The following is a 15,171-nucleotide window of genomic DNA, read 5'->3' as shown; positions in this document are numbered from 1 at the left end:
TGACTAACAAAATCAGGAGTAGCCTCACAAAAAAAAAAAAAAAAAAAAAAAACATGGTGTCAGCGCACGATAACACATTGTTAGGCCTAGGTCCAAATACATAAAACAGATGCTCTCTTACATTATAGTGGGATTTTCCGGGCTTTCCTATGTGCAACTGCAAAGTTGTCGATTAGATCAGGATTGTGAGCATGGGCATTCTCAATTGACCCTTCGCATGGAGTTTGAATGACAGGCGATCTGACTAATCATAATCCGCCATTTTGTCCAACAAAGCAGTCAGGAGAGTTAGTAGATTAACATTGGAGGATTTCAATTTGAAAAACAAAGTGTACTGACGTCATAGCACTTTAAAACAACATTCCTTATATGTTCATTTATGTTTATTTTAATGCTATAAATTAACTAGAAGGAAGAGATGATCGGTTCACGAGCAGCTTTAACTGAGCCTCGAGTCTACAGCGATCTGTCAGACACATTAAAGAGTCACAAAACGGTATTTATTGTTTAAATGTCTCTAAAAAATGACTACATTTGAAAGGTGAGACTTTGTTTCATATCAAAAGTACTTGTCTGTCAGCGCGCAGTATCCTCTCTGATCCGCAGTGTATTTTTCACTGCGTGAGAACTTGGTGTGGTGTGAGAGTGGCGTCGCTTGTCAGACATAGCAACAGTAACTAAAGTGGGCGGGTCTTTGCAAACGGTCATTGACAGTATAGAGCTGGTAAGTCCCGCCCCTTCCGCTAACCCCACTGGACCTCTAGGTTGAAAAATCGTCAATGCAAGTGAATGTGAGAAAATAATTATTTTCTGGTCTCGTTTGAATTTTGGCATGAATGTGAACATATGTTGTCTGTGAATTTTTAATATAATTTTTCGTGTGAAGAATGCTACAATTTAGCGGGTAGAAGTTTGATACGGTTAGACTTTGTGTGAGAGCACTTTGTGGACTACAACTAGTTTTTACATCAGACGGGAATCTGAAGAAAGAACAACCCATTTGGTTTGAATGGTGACATTTGGGTACAAAACACACAGGCATCTCGATCTGTCTCCATAGATTATCGCAGCATTAGCACCGTGATTTGACAAGTGGAAGGAAAAATGTGTTATCGGGTGACGTCACATAGGCGACATGTAGTCTTTCTCATTATGTCTTTTCCACAACTGCTAGCCAAAGAATCATACAATATACTGTCAAACTCGTAACATGAAAAATGATATAAAAAATTCACAGACAACGTATGTTCACATTCATGGCACAATTCAAACTGGACCGGAAAAGAATTATTTTCTTACATTCACTTGCATTGACGATTTTTCAACCTAGAGGTCCAGTGGGGTTTTACGGATGGGCGGGACTTACTAGCTCTACGGACAGGGTTTCAAATTTCAACAAATTTCATCACAATCCATCAATTGTTCGTTTCAAACATGTGAGAGCATCAAAATGATCCATGGGTGAAATTGATTGGATATAATTATTTTTTTTGTCAGTCCCTATCATAATTTTAACATTTTGGTGTTATTGTTTAGCTTTTTTTTTTTTTTTTTGTCTTCATCGGACTAACGGCTTTGAAGATAACCACAATTTTTTAAAGCTCTAAATGACACTTACAAAAACCATAAGGCGAAACCAAGGGGCAACATTCTCATCTGAAAAATGAAGCCTACCCGGAAGTGCGAAAAACTGCAATACATCGAAAATCTGCTAGGGGAAGGTCCCAAAAGGGAGCAAATGTCCATAGCCCCCATGTTAAAATGTCCGTTTTCACAGCATAAATTCATGTTTTTACAGGTTGGTCCCATGGACTTTTATTGTATTTTTCGATAGGTTCCGAGTGCCTGACAACGGCGAGGGTAGTGAATTTTTTTCTAACTCGTTAGTTTAGATAGTATTTAGATATAAAATGTATGACAAATAAGGGCGTGGTTAACTTTGATTGACAGCTTGATTGACAGGTTAGGCTGCGCCAAGGAGAATGACAACATAAGAAGCGCCATTTTTTAACACAGTTGAAATATAATACTATGGTTTCTGTATCATGAAATGTAGTTTTAAGAGTTTTTCAGGCGAGAATGTAGTTGTTTAAAGCTCAAATCTGTGGTTTATTTAAAGATTTATGAAAATTTTATCCAGTTGTGAGATCCAGCGATGATGACCGGGCGCTCGGCGCATGTACCCTGCCTGGAACAGCTTTTCCTCGGCTAGTCGTTCGCCGCTGACCCTGGGGTCTCTGTAGTGGTTAAACATGAGATATAATTCGTCTTGTCTATATCCAACGGGCGATTTTTGGTTTCGTGAAACTATAATTTGTTCCCTGGCCAATCGTTTTTGCTGAGGGGAAGTTTCATAACTTTATAAACTATTTAACTTTACTGTTGTATTGTTAGACTAGATCGAGCGCTGACTTTGTGTGTTTGACTGAATTGTTTGCTTTATTTGTATAGCTTCTTATACCTTTTACTTATACTTTTATAATGGCTAATATTGATACAACTGAAATTTAACAAAAAGAGACTGGGTTGAGTTTTGTCATTTTAAATTTTAACACAACGAAGATGATCTATATGTTGTTTACTGCAAAATCTGTTGTTTAGTACAAATGCACATATTGCCTGGACCATATTAAAATGTTTAATATTTTTATATTATATTTAAAACGAAAAGAGGCAGGTTTGTGTTTTATATTTAGTTTTTTTTTATAAATATGCAAACTATGTGCAGTGAATATAATCAATACACGTTGCCTGAACCACATTCGTGTGGCTATAATATTAAGATTTCTTTAAATGAAAACGAAAAGAGTTAGTATGGTGTTTTATAACATATTTCGTTGCCTAAAATATACACAGAGATAACCGGAGTAGCAGAGCGAGCTAAGTGACGCGCGCTGCGTCATAAGGTGGGCGGGGTTAGGATTTCCCAAAATTTTCCAAGATGGCGCCGCCCATACCCCCCATAAAAGGCTTCAAAACCGTTCTGCAGAAAGTCTATGGGTGACGTCACAGACGCTTTGTCCATATTTTTTACAGTCTATGGGCGAAACCTGTCATGTTTGGTATTGTTGGACTCGGCAAGGATTCAGGAGTCTTAGGAGGTCACTCCTGTGAAAAAACACTGGCTTGAAACTTCTAAGGCTCCTTCAAGGCATTGTGCCAATGACGTATACTGAGTTTTTTGAGATACACCAATGTTCTCATAGACTATCATGGCACCCTGGACAAAGACACTGCGTGCCAATTTTCAGTAGACTAACAGTTGGGTGCGCTTATAGCAATTGTTATGATTTTTTTCACTGTTATAGCGCCACCAAGTGGCCAATTGTCACGATTTTTTTCATGTCAACTCAGATTGAGCTTATGAACATGTGTCCCAAGTTTAGCGAAAATATCTCTTTCCGCTCACAAGTTATAACCATTTTATAGTGCCACCAAGTGGCCAATTGTCATGATTTTTTTCACGTGACCTCAGAATGAGCTCATGAACATGTGTCCCAAGTTTTGCGAAAATATCTCTTTCCGTTCACAAGTTATAACCATTTTATAGTGCCACCAAGTGGACAATTGTTGCGATTTTTTTCAAGTGATCTCAGATTGAGCTCAGGAAGATGTATCCCAAGTTTAGCAAAAAAATCTCTTTCTGTTCACAATTTATAACCGTTTTAGTAAAAGTGGCCCTGGTGCCATCAAATATTTTGGTTCCCCTTATCGACCATTAATTGAAATTTTGAATTTTTTGGATGATTACTGATTGTCAGACTCCAGAGAATATTCTTGCAGTGGTTTGGTTCCGATCGGGCAAAAAACCTAGGAGAAGTTCGCAAAAATAGGTTTTTCCAAAAAATGCAATTTACTCAAAATTGGCGCGGAAGGGCGAGCAAATCGGAGATAGCCATTTTGTCCGCCTTGAGCCAAGGATTTCAACGATATAAGACACTTGATCCTGGGACAAACGGTCTAAGAGTTATGTGCGATTTTGAACTTTTGGTTGCTGTAGCGCCACCTATGGGTCAATCGGGGTCACACTCTGATAGGTTGTCCCCAAACTGAGGCCTACCATCTGGCCAGGTTTCAAGTCTCTAGGCCTAACGGTTTGTCCTGCGCGATGCGTTTTACGAATCCTTACAATTACAATAGGGTTTCAGCATTTCATGCTTGAACCCCTAATAAGAATGAAGGCTTTTTGCCAGTTATAGCGCCACCTATCGTCCGATCTCCATGAAACTCTGCATGCTTCCTCGCCATGTTCTGACACATATGCTCATCAATTTTGGTGAAGTTCTGAGTTTTCCTTTGGGATTTATAGGCTTTTGAGTGTATTTTGCCACGCCCCTTTTCTAAATGACCCTGTTACAGCCACGCAAATGCCAAAGTTCAACTTTTTTTTGATAATTATTGATCTAGAGAGTCCAGAGAATTGTCCTAGACTGGTTTGGTTCCGATCGGGCGAAAAACCAGGGACTAGTTCGCAAAAGTAGGTTTTGGACAAAATTCAACATAGCGGAAAATTTTCCCTGCCTACATCCAAATCGGAGATAGCCATTTTGTCCGCCTTGAGCCAAGGATTCCAACGATATAAGACACTTGATCCTGGGACAAACGGTCTAAGAGTTATGAGCGATTTTGAACTTTTGGTTGCTGTAGCGCCACCTATGGGCCAATCGGGGTCATACTCTTGATAGGTTGTCCCCAAATTGAGGCCTACCATCTGGCCAGGTTTCAAGTCTCTAGGCCTTACGGTTTGTCCTGCGCGATGCGTTTTACGAATCCTTACAATTACAATAGGGTTTCAGCATTTCATGCTTGAACCCCTAATAAGAATGAAGGCTTTTTGCCAGTTATAGCGCCACCTATCGTCCGATCTCCATGAAACTCTGCATGCTTCCTCACCATGTTCTGACACATATGCTCATCAATTTTGGTGAAGTTCTGAGTTTTCCTTTGGGATTTATAGGCTTTTGAGCGTATTTTGCCACGCCCCTTTTCTAAATGACCCTGTTACAGCCACGCAAATGCCAAAGTTCAACTTTTTTTGATAATTATTGATCTAGAGAGTCCAGAGAATTGTCCTAGACTGGTTTGGTTCCGATCGGGCGAAAAACCAGGGACTAGTTCGCAAAAGTAGGTTTTGGACAAAATTCAACATAGCAAAAAATTTTCCCTGCCTACATCCAAATCGGAGATAGCCATTTTGTCCGCCTTGAGCCAAGGATTCCAACGATATAAGACACTTGATCCTGGGACAAACGGTCTAAGAGTTATGAGCGATTTTGAACTTTTGGTTGCTGTAGCGCCACCTATGGGCCAATCGGGGTCATACTCTGATAGGTTGTCCCCAAATTGAGGCCTACCATCTGGCCAGGTTTCAAGTCTCTAGGCCTTACGGTTTGTCCTGCGCGATGCGTTTTACGAATCCTTACAATTACAATAGGGTTTCAGCATTTCATGCTTGAACCCCTAATAAAAATCAGCACAATTACAATAGGGTTTCAGCATTTCATGCTTGAACCCCTAATAATAAAAATCAGCACAATTACAATAGGGTTTCAGCATTTCATGCTTGAACCCCTAATAAAAATCAGTACAATTACAATAGGGTTTCAGCACTTCGTGCTTGAACCCCTAATAATAAAAATCAGTACAATTACAATAGAGTTTCAGCATTTCATGCTTGAACCCCTAATAAGAAGAGACGTTTTGGACAGTTATAGCGCCACCTATTGTCCGATCTTCACGAAACTTGGCATGCTTCTTCACCATGTTCTGACACATCTGCTCATCGATTTTTGTGAAGTTTGGGGTTTTCCCTTAGGTTGTATAGGTTTTTGAGTGTTTTTTTTGTCCCACCCCTTTCCTAAATGACCCTGTTACAGCCAGGCAAATGCAAAAGTTCAACTTTTTTTCGATAATTATTGATCTAGAGAGTCCAGAGAATTGTGCTAGACTGGTCTGGTCTGGATTGGGCCAAAAACCATGGACTAGTTCACAAAAGTAGGTTTTTGACAAATTCAAAATGGCGAAAAATCGATCATGACGGAATTGAAATCGGAGATATACGTTTTGTCCTTCTTGACCCACGGATTCCAATGATATAGGACACTTGAGTCTACGATTAACGAACTAGGAGTTATGAGCAGTTTCCCATTTTTGATCGCTATAGCGCCACCTATGGGCCGATTGGGCTGAATCCGTCTATCTGAGTAGCGAGGAATAGTACTACCATCTGGCTAAGTTTCAAGTCTCTGGGCCTTATGGTTTTGGCTGCACGATGCGTTTTATGGCGGAATAATAATAATAAAAATCAGTACAATTACAATAGGGTTTCAGCACTTCGTGCTTGAACCCCTAAAAATCAGGACAATTACAATAGGGTTTCAGCACTTCGTGCTTGAACCCCTAATAATTAAAGCTGCAAGCAGCATTTATCGGGGTTCAAGCAATTAAGGCCTTTAAGCACAAAAGTATCAAAAGTTATTAAGTTTTATTTAGCAAGCATGTAACCACTGACATAATAGATGAAAAAGACCATTTACTGCCAATACAGGCAATGTACCATAGGAAATATATGGTTTTAAACTTTTTAAAAGTTATATCGCCACCTATCGTCCGATCTCCATAAAATTTGGCATGCTTCTTAATGATATTATGTCACATATGCTTACCAATTTTTGTGAAGTTCTGAGTTTTTATTTAGGATTTATAGGCTTTTTAGTGTATTTTGCGATGCCCATTTTCTAAATGACCCTATTACAGCCATCCAAATGCAAAAGTTCAACTTATTTTTGATAATTATTGATCTAGAGAGTCCAGAGAATTGTCCTAGACTGGTCTGGTTCCGATCGGGCGAAAAACCTAGGACTAGTTCGCAAAAGTAGGTTTTTAACATATTTGCAAATATTTAATGAATGGTTTGATTGACACCAATGGTTCTTGAGGCAAAGTTGTTCAGGATGAGGAGATCTATCAAATGATATTCAAATTGTGTGTATATTTGTAACACCTTGTGATTACAGAGCCATAAAACTCGTTAGCGCCAACTAGTGGCCGATTTCTTTCAAAATTTTTACAGACCTCTAGGGCCATAAGTCGAACATGCCCATCGAGTTTCATTCCAATCGGCCTCCGTTAACCTTGTCTAATAGGTGCTCGACTTAATTGGCCAATGGCGGCCATGTTTTTTGAGATACGTCAATGTCCTCATAGACATACATGGCACCTTGGACCAAGACACTGCATACCAATTTTCAAGTCAATCGGACTAACGGTCAGGTGGTTATAGCCCTTTTTATGTTTTTTTCATGTTATAACGCCACCTAGTGTTCAATCGTCGGGATTTTTTTATTGTGACCCCAGATTGAACTCCTACATATGTGTACCAAGTTTGGTGAAGCTATCTCATTAACTTTTTGAGTTATAGACATTTTAGTAAAATAGGCTCCTCTCACAACGTTCATTTTGAGCCCCCTAGCGACTTTGAATCAAAATATCGACGTTTTTTTGATAATTATTGATCTTCCGACTCCAGAGAACATTTCTGCACTGGTTTGGTTCCGATCGAACGAAAAACCTAGGACTAATTTGCAAAAGTAGGTTTTTGAGAAAATTCAAAATGGCGGAAAAATTTGCATACCGGAAATGAAATCGGAGATATAAGTTTTGTTCGCCATTAGGTCTGGATTCCATTGATATAAGACACTTGAGTCTAGGACAGACGGTCTAGGAGTTATGACCAGTTTCACGCTTTTTGTTGCTATAGCGCCACCTATAGGCCAATCGTGAGACTCCAGAGAACTGTGCTAGACTGGTCTGGTTCCGATTGGGCCAAAAACCTAGGACTAGTTCGCAAAAGTAGGTTTTGGACAAAATCGCCCATAACATTTTTTGGGTCCGAATCTGAATTTGGAGATAGCCATTTTGTCCGTCTGGAGCCAGGGATCACAGTCATGCTAAAATCTGAGAATCTAGGACAAACTGTCTAGGAGTTATGAGCAATTTAGTAAATTTGGTCATTATAGCGCCATCTATGGGCCAATCTGGGTCATAATTTGATAACCTCTCCTCGATTTTTGTACTACCATCTGGCAAAGTTTCAAGTCTCCAGCACTTACGGTTTGGGCTGCACAATGCGTTTTACAGGAGAATAATAATAATAAAAATCAGGACAATTACAATAGGGTTTCAGCACTTCGTGCTTGAACCCCTAAAAATCAGGACAATTACAATAGGGTTTCAGCACTTCGTGCTTGAACCCCTAAAAATTAGTACAATTACAATAGGGTTTCAGCATTTCATGCTTGAACCCCTAATAAAAATCAGTACAATTACAATAGGGTTTCAGCACTTCGTGCTTGAACCCCTAAAAAAATACATCAGTGGCATCACTAGGTTTTCTGGGCCCCTTGTACAGTTTATTTGGTGGGGGAACATTGCTGTCCAAACCCACTTTTTCCCACTAGTTAATGGCCCTGGACATCAGTGTTGTCTGTCTTTGATGTTGCAATTGGTGTTTTCACCTAAAGGCTAATTATTTTTCCTTGCATAGGTGGAGTTGCTGCGCCTGAAGAGAAGCCCAGTAAAGAGACTCCACCACGGGGATTTCGTGAGCTTAAAGAAGCCCTAAAGATTTTAGAAAGTTTAAAGAACATGACTGTTGAGCAGCTCTGGACCGGATCACCCACTTCACCCACTGCCGAACCATCAGCCGCAACTGCTGCCACAACCCCTGCTGATGCCAAACCCACAAAAGAAAAACGCTTTCTGGATGATATTAAGAAACTTCAGGAAAACCTGAAAAAGACTCTAGACAATGTGGCCATTGTAGAAGAAGATAAAATGGAGGCTGCTATAGAGGAGGAGAGGGTGATGGTGCCAGTGTTAGCTGAACCACAGACGCCTCTGCGTTCTGAGTGGCCTAGTGACACACCAGTTTTGTGTCAGCAGAGTGGAGGCAAACCAGGTGTCACCTTCACCAGTGCTAAAGGGGAAGTGTTTTCTGTTTTGGAATGGGCACCAGGTACTTACTGTACTCCAAACTTTTTTCTTTTTTCTTTTTTTTTTTAAATGACATTAGAATTATTAGGGCTGCCTCCTAATATTCGACTAATCATTAGTCAACTAGAAAAGCCTTAGTCGACCAAACATTTTATTAGTCGGTTAGTCACTGAAAAAAAAAAAAAACTCCACAGGAAGTGACAAAATTACACAGTCCATGAGGGACAGATCGTTAACGGCGGGTCATTGTGGCAATTACAGTATGTCGGGCAAATATGACCTCAAATATAGCTTATCATTTGAAACATGTCAGTAACTTGGCTGCTCGCTCCAACGTCAACCTAGATACATGTGTGCTATTATTAGGCGCATATCGAAGTGTTAGTGCAGAGTGTTGAATCTAGAGTAAAGCGCGCTTTACTATCTGACATGGAGGTGCCGGTGCGATCACTTGCATTTTTCCGTGACAACAGCGGAAACAACTTAAAATACTCTGTCATTTTTGCTCATACAGATAAGAGAGATAACATCATTCTACTTTTATTTGTGTAAACTTGCAATAACAAGAAAAAGTTGTGCCTTTGTAAAATAAAGAAAACAAACAGGATGCACTTTCTGTCGTCTTGGTCTCTGTGAACTTGAGCGCATCAAAAAAATAAACCAAAATTCAGTGTATACTTGCCTCACAGACATGAAAAATATATTTTTAGAAAACTTCAAAAACTGTTTTTTCACGACACATTCATAATCATTACTTTTGCCGGTGCGCTGTGGCAAGCTTTATGCACACGCTTGAGCGCTGATTAGGCTATGTATTATATATAGGCAATTAAAGGCTCATTATCATGATTTATTTATATGACTTATTAATATACGCGTGCAGTTAGTTGACTAATCGCTTAAATGAACGACTAGTCGACTAGAAACATTTTTAGTCGGGGGCAGCCCTAAGAATTATTGACTTGCTACTGTATATTTTCATGAAAGTGCCTTCTTATATGAACAATAGGCAATTATTTATATCTTCTTGAACAAAAATCATCACATCAATTTCATACAGCACTTTGTATGATAGTTTCATTCTAGAAGCCATCTAAAAATGCCCCCTCTTTCTTGCCATAGACACCCACTCTTTTAAAAAAATGGAATTCCAGCCAGCAGAGGCAAAGAAGTTCTTTAGCACTGTAAGGAAAGAAATGGCCCTGCTGGCCACCTCTCTGCCCGATGGCATCATGGTGAAGACTTTTGAGGACAGAATGGTAAATTTTTCTTGCTTACTACATATTTATGAACTTCCTAGTATTTATTTTGATTGTTGCATTTAGTTTATTTTACAAAGTATGGAAAACAATTGTGAAAATTCCATCAAAAGTTCCTCTTTTCTTCGATTAACCTTTCCTGTTGTTTTCTTCAGGATCTTTTCTCAGCTTTCATTAAGGGCCCTAACCGCACTCCCTACGAAGATGGACTCTTCCTCTTTGATATTCAGCTTCCTAATATCTATCCTGCTGTTCCTCCTCTCTTCCGTTACCTGTCTCAGTGCAGTGGCCGACTTAATCCCAACCTCTATGACAATGGGAAGGTTTGTGTCAGTCTTCTCGGCACCTGGATTGGAAAGGTGAGCTGACCTACTTTCTGTTCTAATTTCTGACTGGTATGTTTCTGATTTTCAACTAGCAACCTCTTTGCACTCCCTTTGGTCATTCTTCTTTGTTGCTATGTTGCATGTATTACATTTTTGTCCTTTCAGGGCGTCGTATCCCAAATTAGTTACTTTTGACCATTTTCTAATGTCTCTCTGACCTTTGGAATGAAATGGCCCATTTTTTTGCTATTGTATCTGCAAGACTATGAATAACATGTTATGAGTGGCTAACAATTTTATGTAGCATTAGTAGAAACTTTAGGAAATTTGGTAAAATTAGTAATAGTGTTGTTTGTATTCTTGTTTAAAAAAACAAAGAAATTGAGTTCTGAAAGTCCATGTACATGCATAATATCAAGTCACCTTCATTTATATAGCGCTTTTAACAATATGGATTGTTTCAAAGCAGCTTTACAGTGATAATTGGAAATTACTTTGTCTAGGCTTTACAACAGCTCTAGGATAAAGTTATTTTTATAAATTTAAGATATAAGTTAGTTTTGATTGATTGATTCACTTCCGTAGCGAAGATCATTAGTTATTAATTTAGGGGCTGCTAACACAACCCCGTTCTAACAGGAAAACCCTAACACGCTCCGGCCGCCCATCCGCACAACAACAGTGCCTGGTGTCTCGAGAATGCACTCCCTGAAATAGGTTCGAAGGTGCAAACGATTATCCGTTATCTCTGCGCAAACCTCAAAAACGCAAACCCGCAAAAACACAGATGCGCATTACGTGCACATGCGCATTACGTGTTCAGTCCAAAGGTATGCGCGTTTGAATATACATGTGCACAGGCGTTTAGTCCTTCTTTACAAATCAACCCTCAATAAACTACTTGTCTGGCCTTTTATAATACAGGATTTTTTTGTCGCGTCTACGTAGCCATGCGAATTGGAATTATCCCAACAACATTTTATCTGTACTGAGGTAAAGGGAAGGAGGCCTTCACAGGGGAGGGACTGGTTGACACTTCAGGACTGCGTTGTCATCGTGTCCAGACGCAGGTCCTTCATCAGATCTGGATACGGCCTGGATCCGGCGGACTGCGGTAAACGTCGGATAAACAGAGAGACTAATATTAGCGTAGACGCCATCCTTCTTATGATGTAACAAGTACATCAGGATTTATGGGGAGCGTTCCCGGTTCCGGCTGACCGAATCTATGCAGCCTAACATTGAATTATAGAAGTCTATAATGCGCTATGTGTATGCTAGGTCAAAAGAGATGTTTTTAGTCTAGATTTGAACTGACAGAGTGTGTCTGCTTCCCGGACAATGTTAGGAAGATTGTTCCAAAGTTTTTGTGCTAAATAGGAAAAGGATCTACCGCCAGCAGTCGATTTTGATATTCTAAGTATTACCAACTGGCCGGAATTTTGAGATCGCAATAGACGTGACGGACTATAATGCGTTAAGAGCTCGCTCAAGTACTGGGGAGCTAAACCATTTAGTAGTTTGTAAGTAATCAGCAATATTTTTAAATTTGTACTTTGTTTAATAGGGAGCCAATGCAGTGTTGACAGAACCGGGCTAATATGGTCATACTTCCTGGTTCTGGTAAAAACTCTAGCTGCTGCATTTTGGACCAGCTGTAGTTTGTTTTTTAAGCGTGCAGGGCAACCACCCATAATAGCATTACAATAATCTAGCCTTGATGTCATGAACTAATTGTTCTTCATTTTTCATTGAGAGCATATGACATAATTTAGAAATATTTTTAAAATGAAAAAATGTGGATTTACAGATAATAGACACCATGACTTTCAAATGAAAGATTGGTATCAAAGAGCACACCCAGGTTCCTAACCGACGACGAGGACTTGACAGAGCAGCCATCAAGTGTTAGACAGTATTCTAAGTTATTACGTGAGGAAGTTTTTTTTGTCCAATAATTAGAATCTCTGTTTTTTCAGAATTAAGTAGTAGGAATTTTTTTTTTTTTTTCAAATATCAAACTCTTTTACTTCAAAAGATACATTTTGATTATTTTATTGACCACTCTGTTAATATGATTCATGAAAAGCACAATTTGGCTTTATCACCAAATCCTTGATGCCCTTAATTGCATTGTATGATTATTGGTCAATGCTGACGTGTGATTTTTGTTATGTCTCCTTTCACAGGGTACTGAAAGATGGACCAGCAAATCCAGTCTACTGCAAGTGCTTATCTCTATACAAGGTTAATTAAAAATTTATATAGTATAAAACATAGAGTATATTTTTTGTGGTAATTTTTCAACCTTTATTTAGGTTTAAACCCATATTTAGGTTGAAAACCATAAGGGATCTTGTGATTAGTGCAGTAGTAGCCCTACTATTCATTTAATATCATCTACATTAAAAGGATATTTCATCTGTCATCATTTATTCACCCTTATGTCGTTCCAAAACTTTTTTTCTTCTGTGTAACATAATAGAAGATATTTTGAGAAATGTCTCAATTTTATTTATTTTTTGGTCCATACAATGGGGACCAAAACTGTTTGGTTTCCAACATTCTGTCATCTGTGAAATAGTAAAGTATATATTTTGATGAAAGTCAAAGAGTAAATGATAACAGAATTTTTATATTTGGGTGAACTATTCCTTTAAGTATCACTTTTGGAGGGTCAGGCTTTGGAAATGTGTTTATTTGAAACTTAAATTATTAAATGTAATTTTAATTGTATGATTTCATTAGAGGCACTCCTGTTTGTTTGTTTTTTGCTATTAATAACATTAAGAATATTTGCTATTAATAACAATAACATAATTCTAACATTTTTAAGTGTATTTTGTCTCCACCACTTTAGGTCTGATCCTTGTCAATGAGCCATACTATAATGAGGCTGGCTTTGACAGTGACAGAGGACTTCAAGAGGGTTACGAGAACAGTCGCTGCTACAATGAAATGGCACTCATTAAGATGGTGCAGTCAATGACTCTACTTCTCCAGCAGCCTGTGGAGGTCTTTCAGCAGGAGATCTGTGAGCACTTTGCCTGCAATGGCTGGCGGCTGGTCCATCGGCTGGAGTCCTGGCTAGATTTGGATGGGGCAGTGACCGACCGTGCTTCACGATGTGGGGTTGGCAGCCTCCATGCAGAACCTTTGGAGGAGATCCCCTCAGCTCTGGCCCACAGTAGCCCAAGCAAACAGGATGTGCGAAGTGAAGAGGAGCTTGAGGACTCGGGTCTCAGTCCTTCCACAGTGGGGCCCAGTTTACCTCCTGGATCAGCCAGGCAACGGGACCTGAGCCAGAACTCTGATTGTGATAGCTCAGTGGTGGGTGGTGCAGGATCAGAAAAACCAGAAGGTTTTGAAGGGGCATCTGGTTTTGTGACATCTCAAAGTGTAAAACCATGTCAGGAGTCTCAGCCGGCTGTGAGACCAAAGAAACGGAGAAAGAGCTATCGGAGCTTCCTACCAGAGCGCAGTGGCTATCCAGATATTGGATTCCCACTCTTCCCTCTTTCCAAAGGCTTTGTAAAGAGCATGTGTGTAGTTTTGCAGCAGTATCGAGCTACTCTTACAGCTGCTGGCGTTCCTGAATACCCAGAAAACAAATAATTGCCCTCCAGCTTAATTTTCCCTTTTTTCTTTTCTCCCGGTTTATTCAACCCAAGAGCTGTGTTTTTCCCCTTTAACCCTTGGCAAGGAACTTGGATCTCCTCATCAGGCTGTAAATGTTCCCTTTGTTAATTGCGTTGTAGCACATCTTTAGTTGCTTTGTTTGCTGTTGCCTCTCATTGGTCATGGGGTGGCAGCACATATTATTTGTTTGTATTAAACAATGTTGAAATATCATATGCTTCTATCTTGTTTCCCTGACAACAACTCTGCCGTCACACCGCTCTCTCAGGGAAGTATGGACAGATATGAGACATTAAGAGATACTGAAGGCATGACTGAATCTTTTGTTGTGTTTTGACTTATTTTTCAAGATTTGTGGTTATAAACCGTGCCAGAGGGATACTCCTATTGGTCTTAGGTGTTGTCCTTTGCTACTGTTAATTTTTTTTTTTTTTTTTTTTTGATGGGATTACCACCAGACTGTCACCACATATTGATTTGCACAAGTGGAAGAAAGTTCGCTTGCAGAAAAAAGGAGTAAGGATGAAGTTTCAGAACAGATGTGCCCCCCATTTATTTTTATTTTTTATTTAATTTTTTAGTCCTTGGTTCATCAAATAACTATATTTCCAAGCGTGACTTCCTCTTTGGTCCATATTTCCAAATGTAGTGCTGCTTTACTGTATATGTTGCATTTGCTTTTCAGTCTTGATCAATATCATCATTCTTTTAAAGGTGTTGGTGACTTGCTTTTTGATCCAAAAAAGACAGTTGTACAACTGCCCAGTCATTTATACTGTACAGAGCCTGATCATTCCTGCTAGTGTTTTGCACCGAAATCATATGAAAGTTGAGTGTCAAGTTTACATTTAAAAATCAAAAAGCAACCAGACACACTAAGTGTGTCTCTTGACTCTTAAAACTGGAATCTAACATCCCCTTTCCCTCTCCCTTAAACTCCATGGTACAACAGA

At 39.3% G+C, this 15,171-nt stretch overlaps 1 protein-coding gene across 1 annotated transcript in view; it reads left to right on the top strand.

The window, feature by feature from the left end:
- Positions 1–14,430, top strand: part of ube2o (ubiquitin-conjugating enzyme E2O) — a 335,090-nt gene extending 320,660 nt beyond the window's left edge. The window contains exons 16-20 of the mRNA XM_081381600.1: positions 8,546–9,016; positions 10,117–10,253; positions 10,409–10,612; positions 12,769–12,826; positions 13,440–14,430. Of these exons, the coding sequence (XP_081237726.1) occupies positions 8,546–9,016; positions 10,117–10,253; positions 10,409–10,612; positions 12,769–12,826; positions 13,440–14,194 (1,625 nt within the window). The 3' untranslated portion in view covers positions 14,195–14,430. The remainder of the gene's footprint in view (positions 1–8,545; positions 9,017–10,116; positions 10,254–10,408; positions 10,613–12,768; positions 12,827–13,439) is intronic.
- Positions 14,431–15,171: the final 741 nt, after the last annotated feature.

This window comes from Scardinius erythrophthalmus (genome assembly GCF_964197995.2).
Source record: "Scardinius erythrophthalmus genome assembly, chromosome: 12".
Lineage (NCBI taxonomy): Eukaryota > Metazoa > Chordata > Actinopteri > Cypriniformes > Leuciscidae > Scardinius > Scardinius erythrophthalmus.
This window is presented reverse-complemented; position numbering and strand designations above follow the sequence as displayed.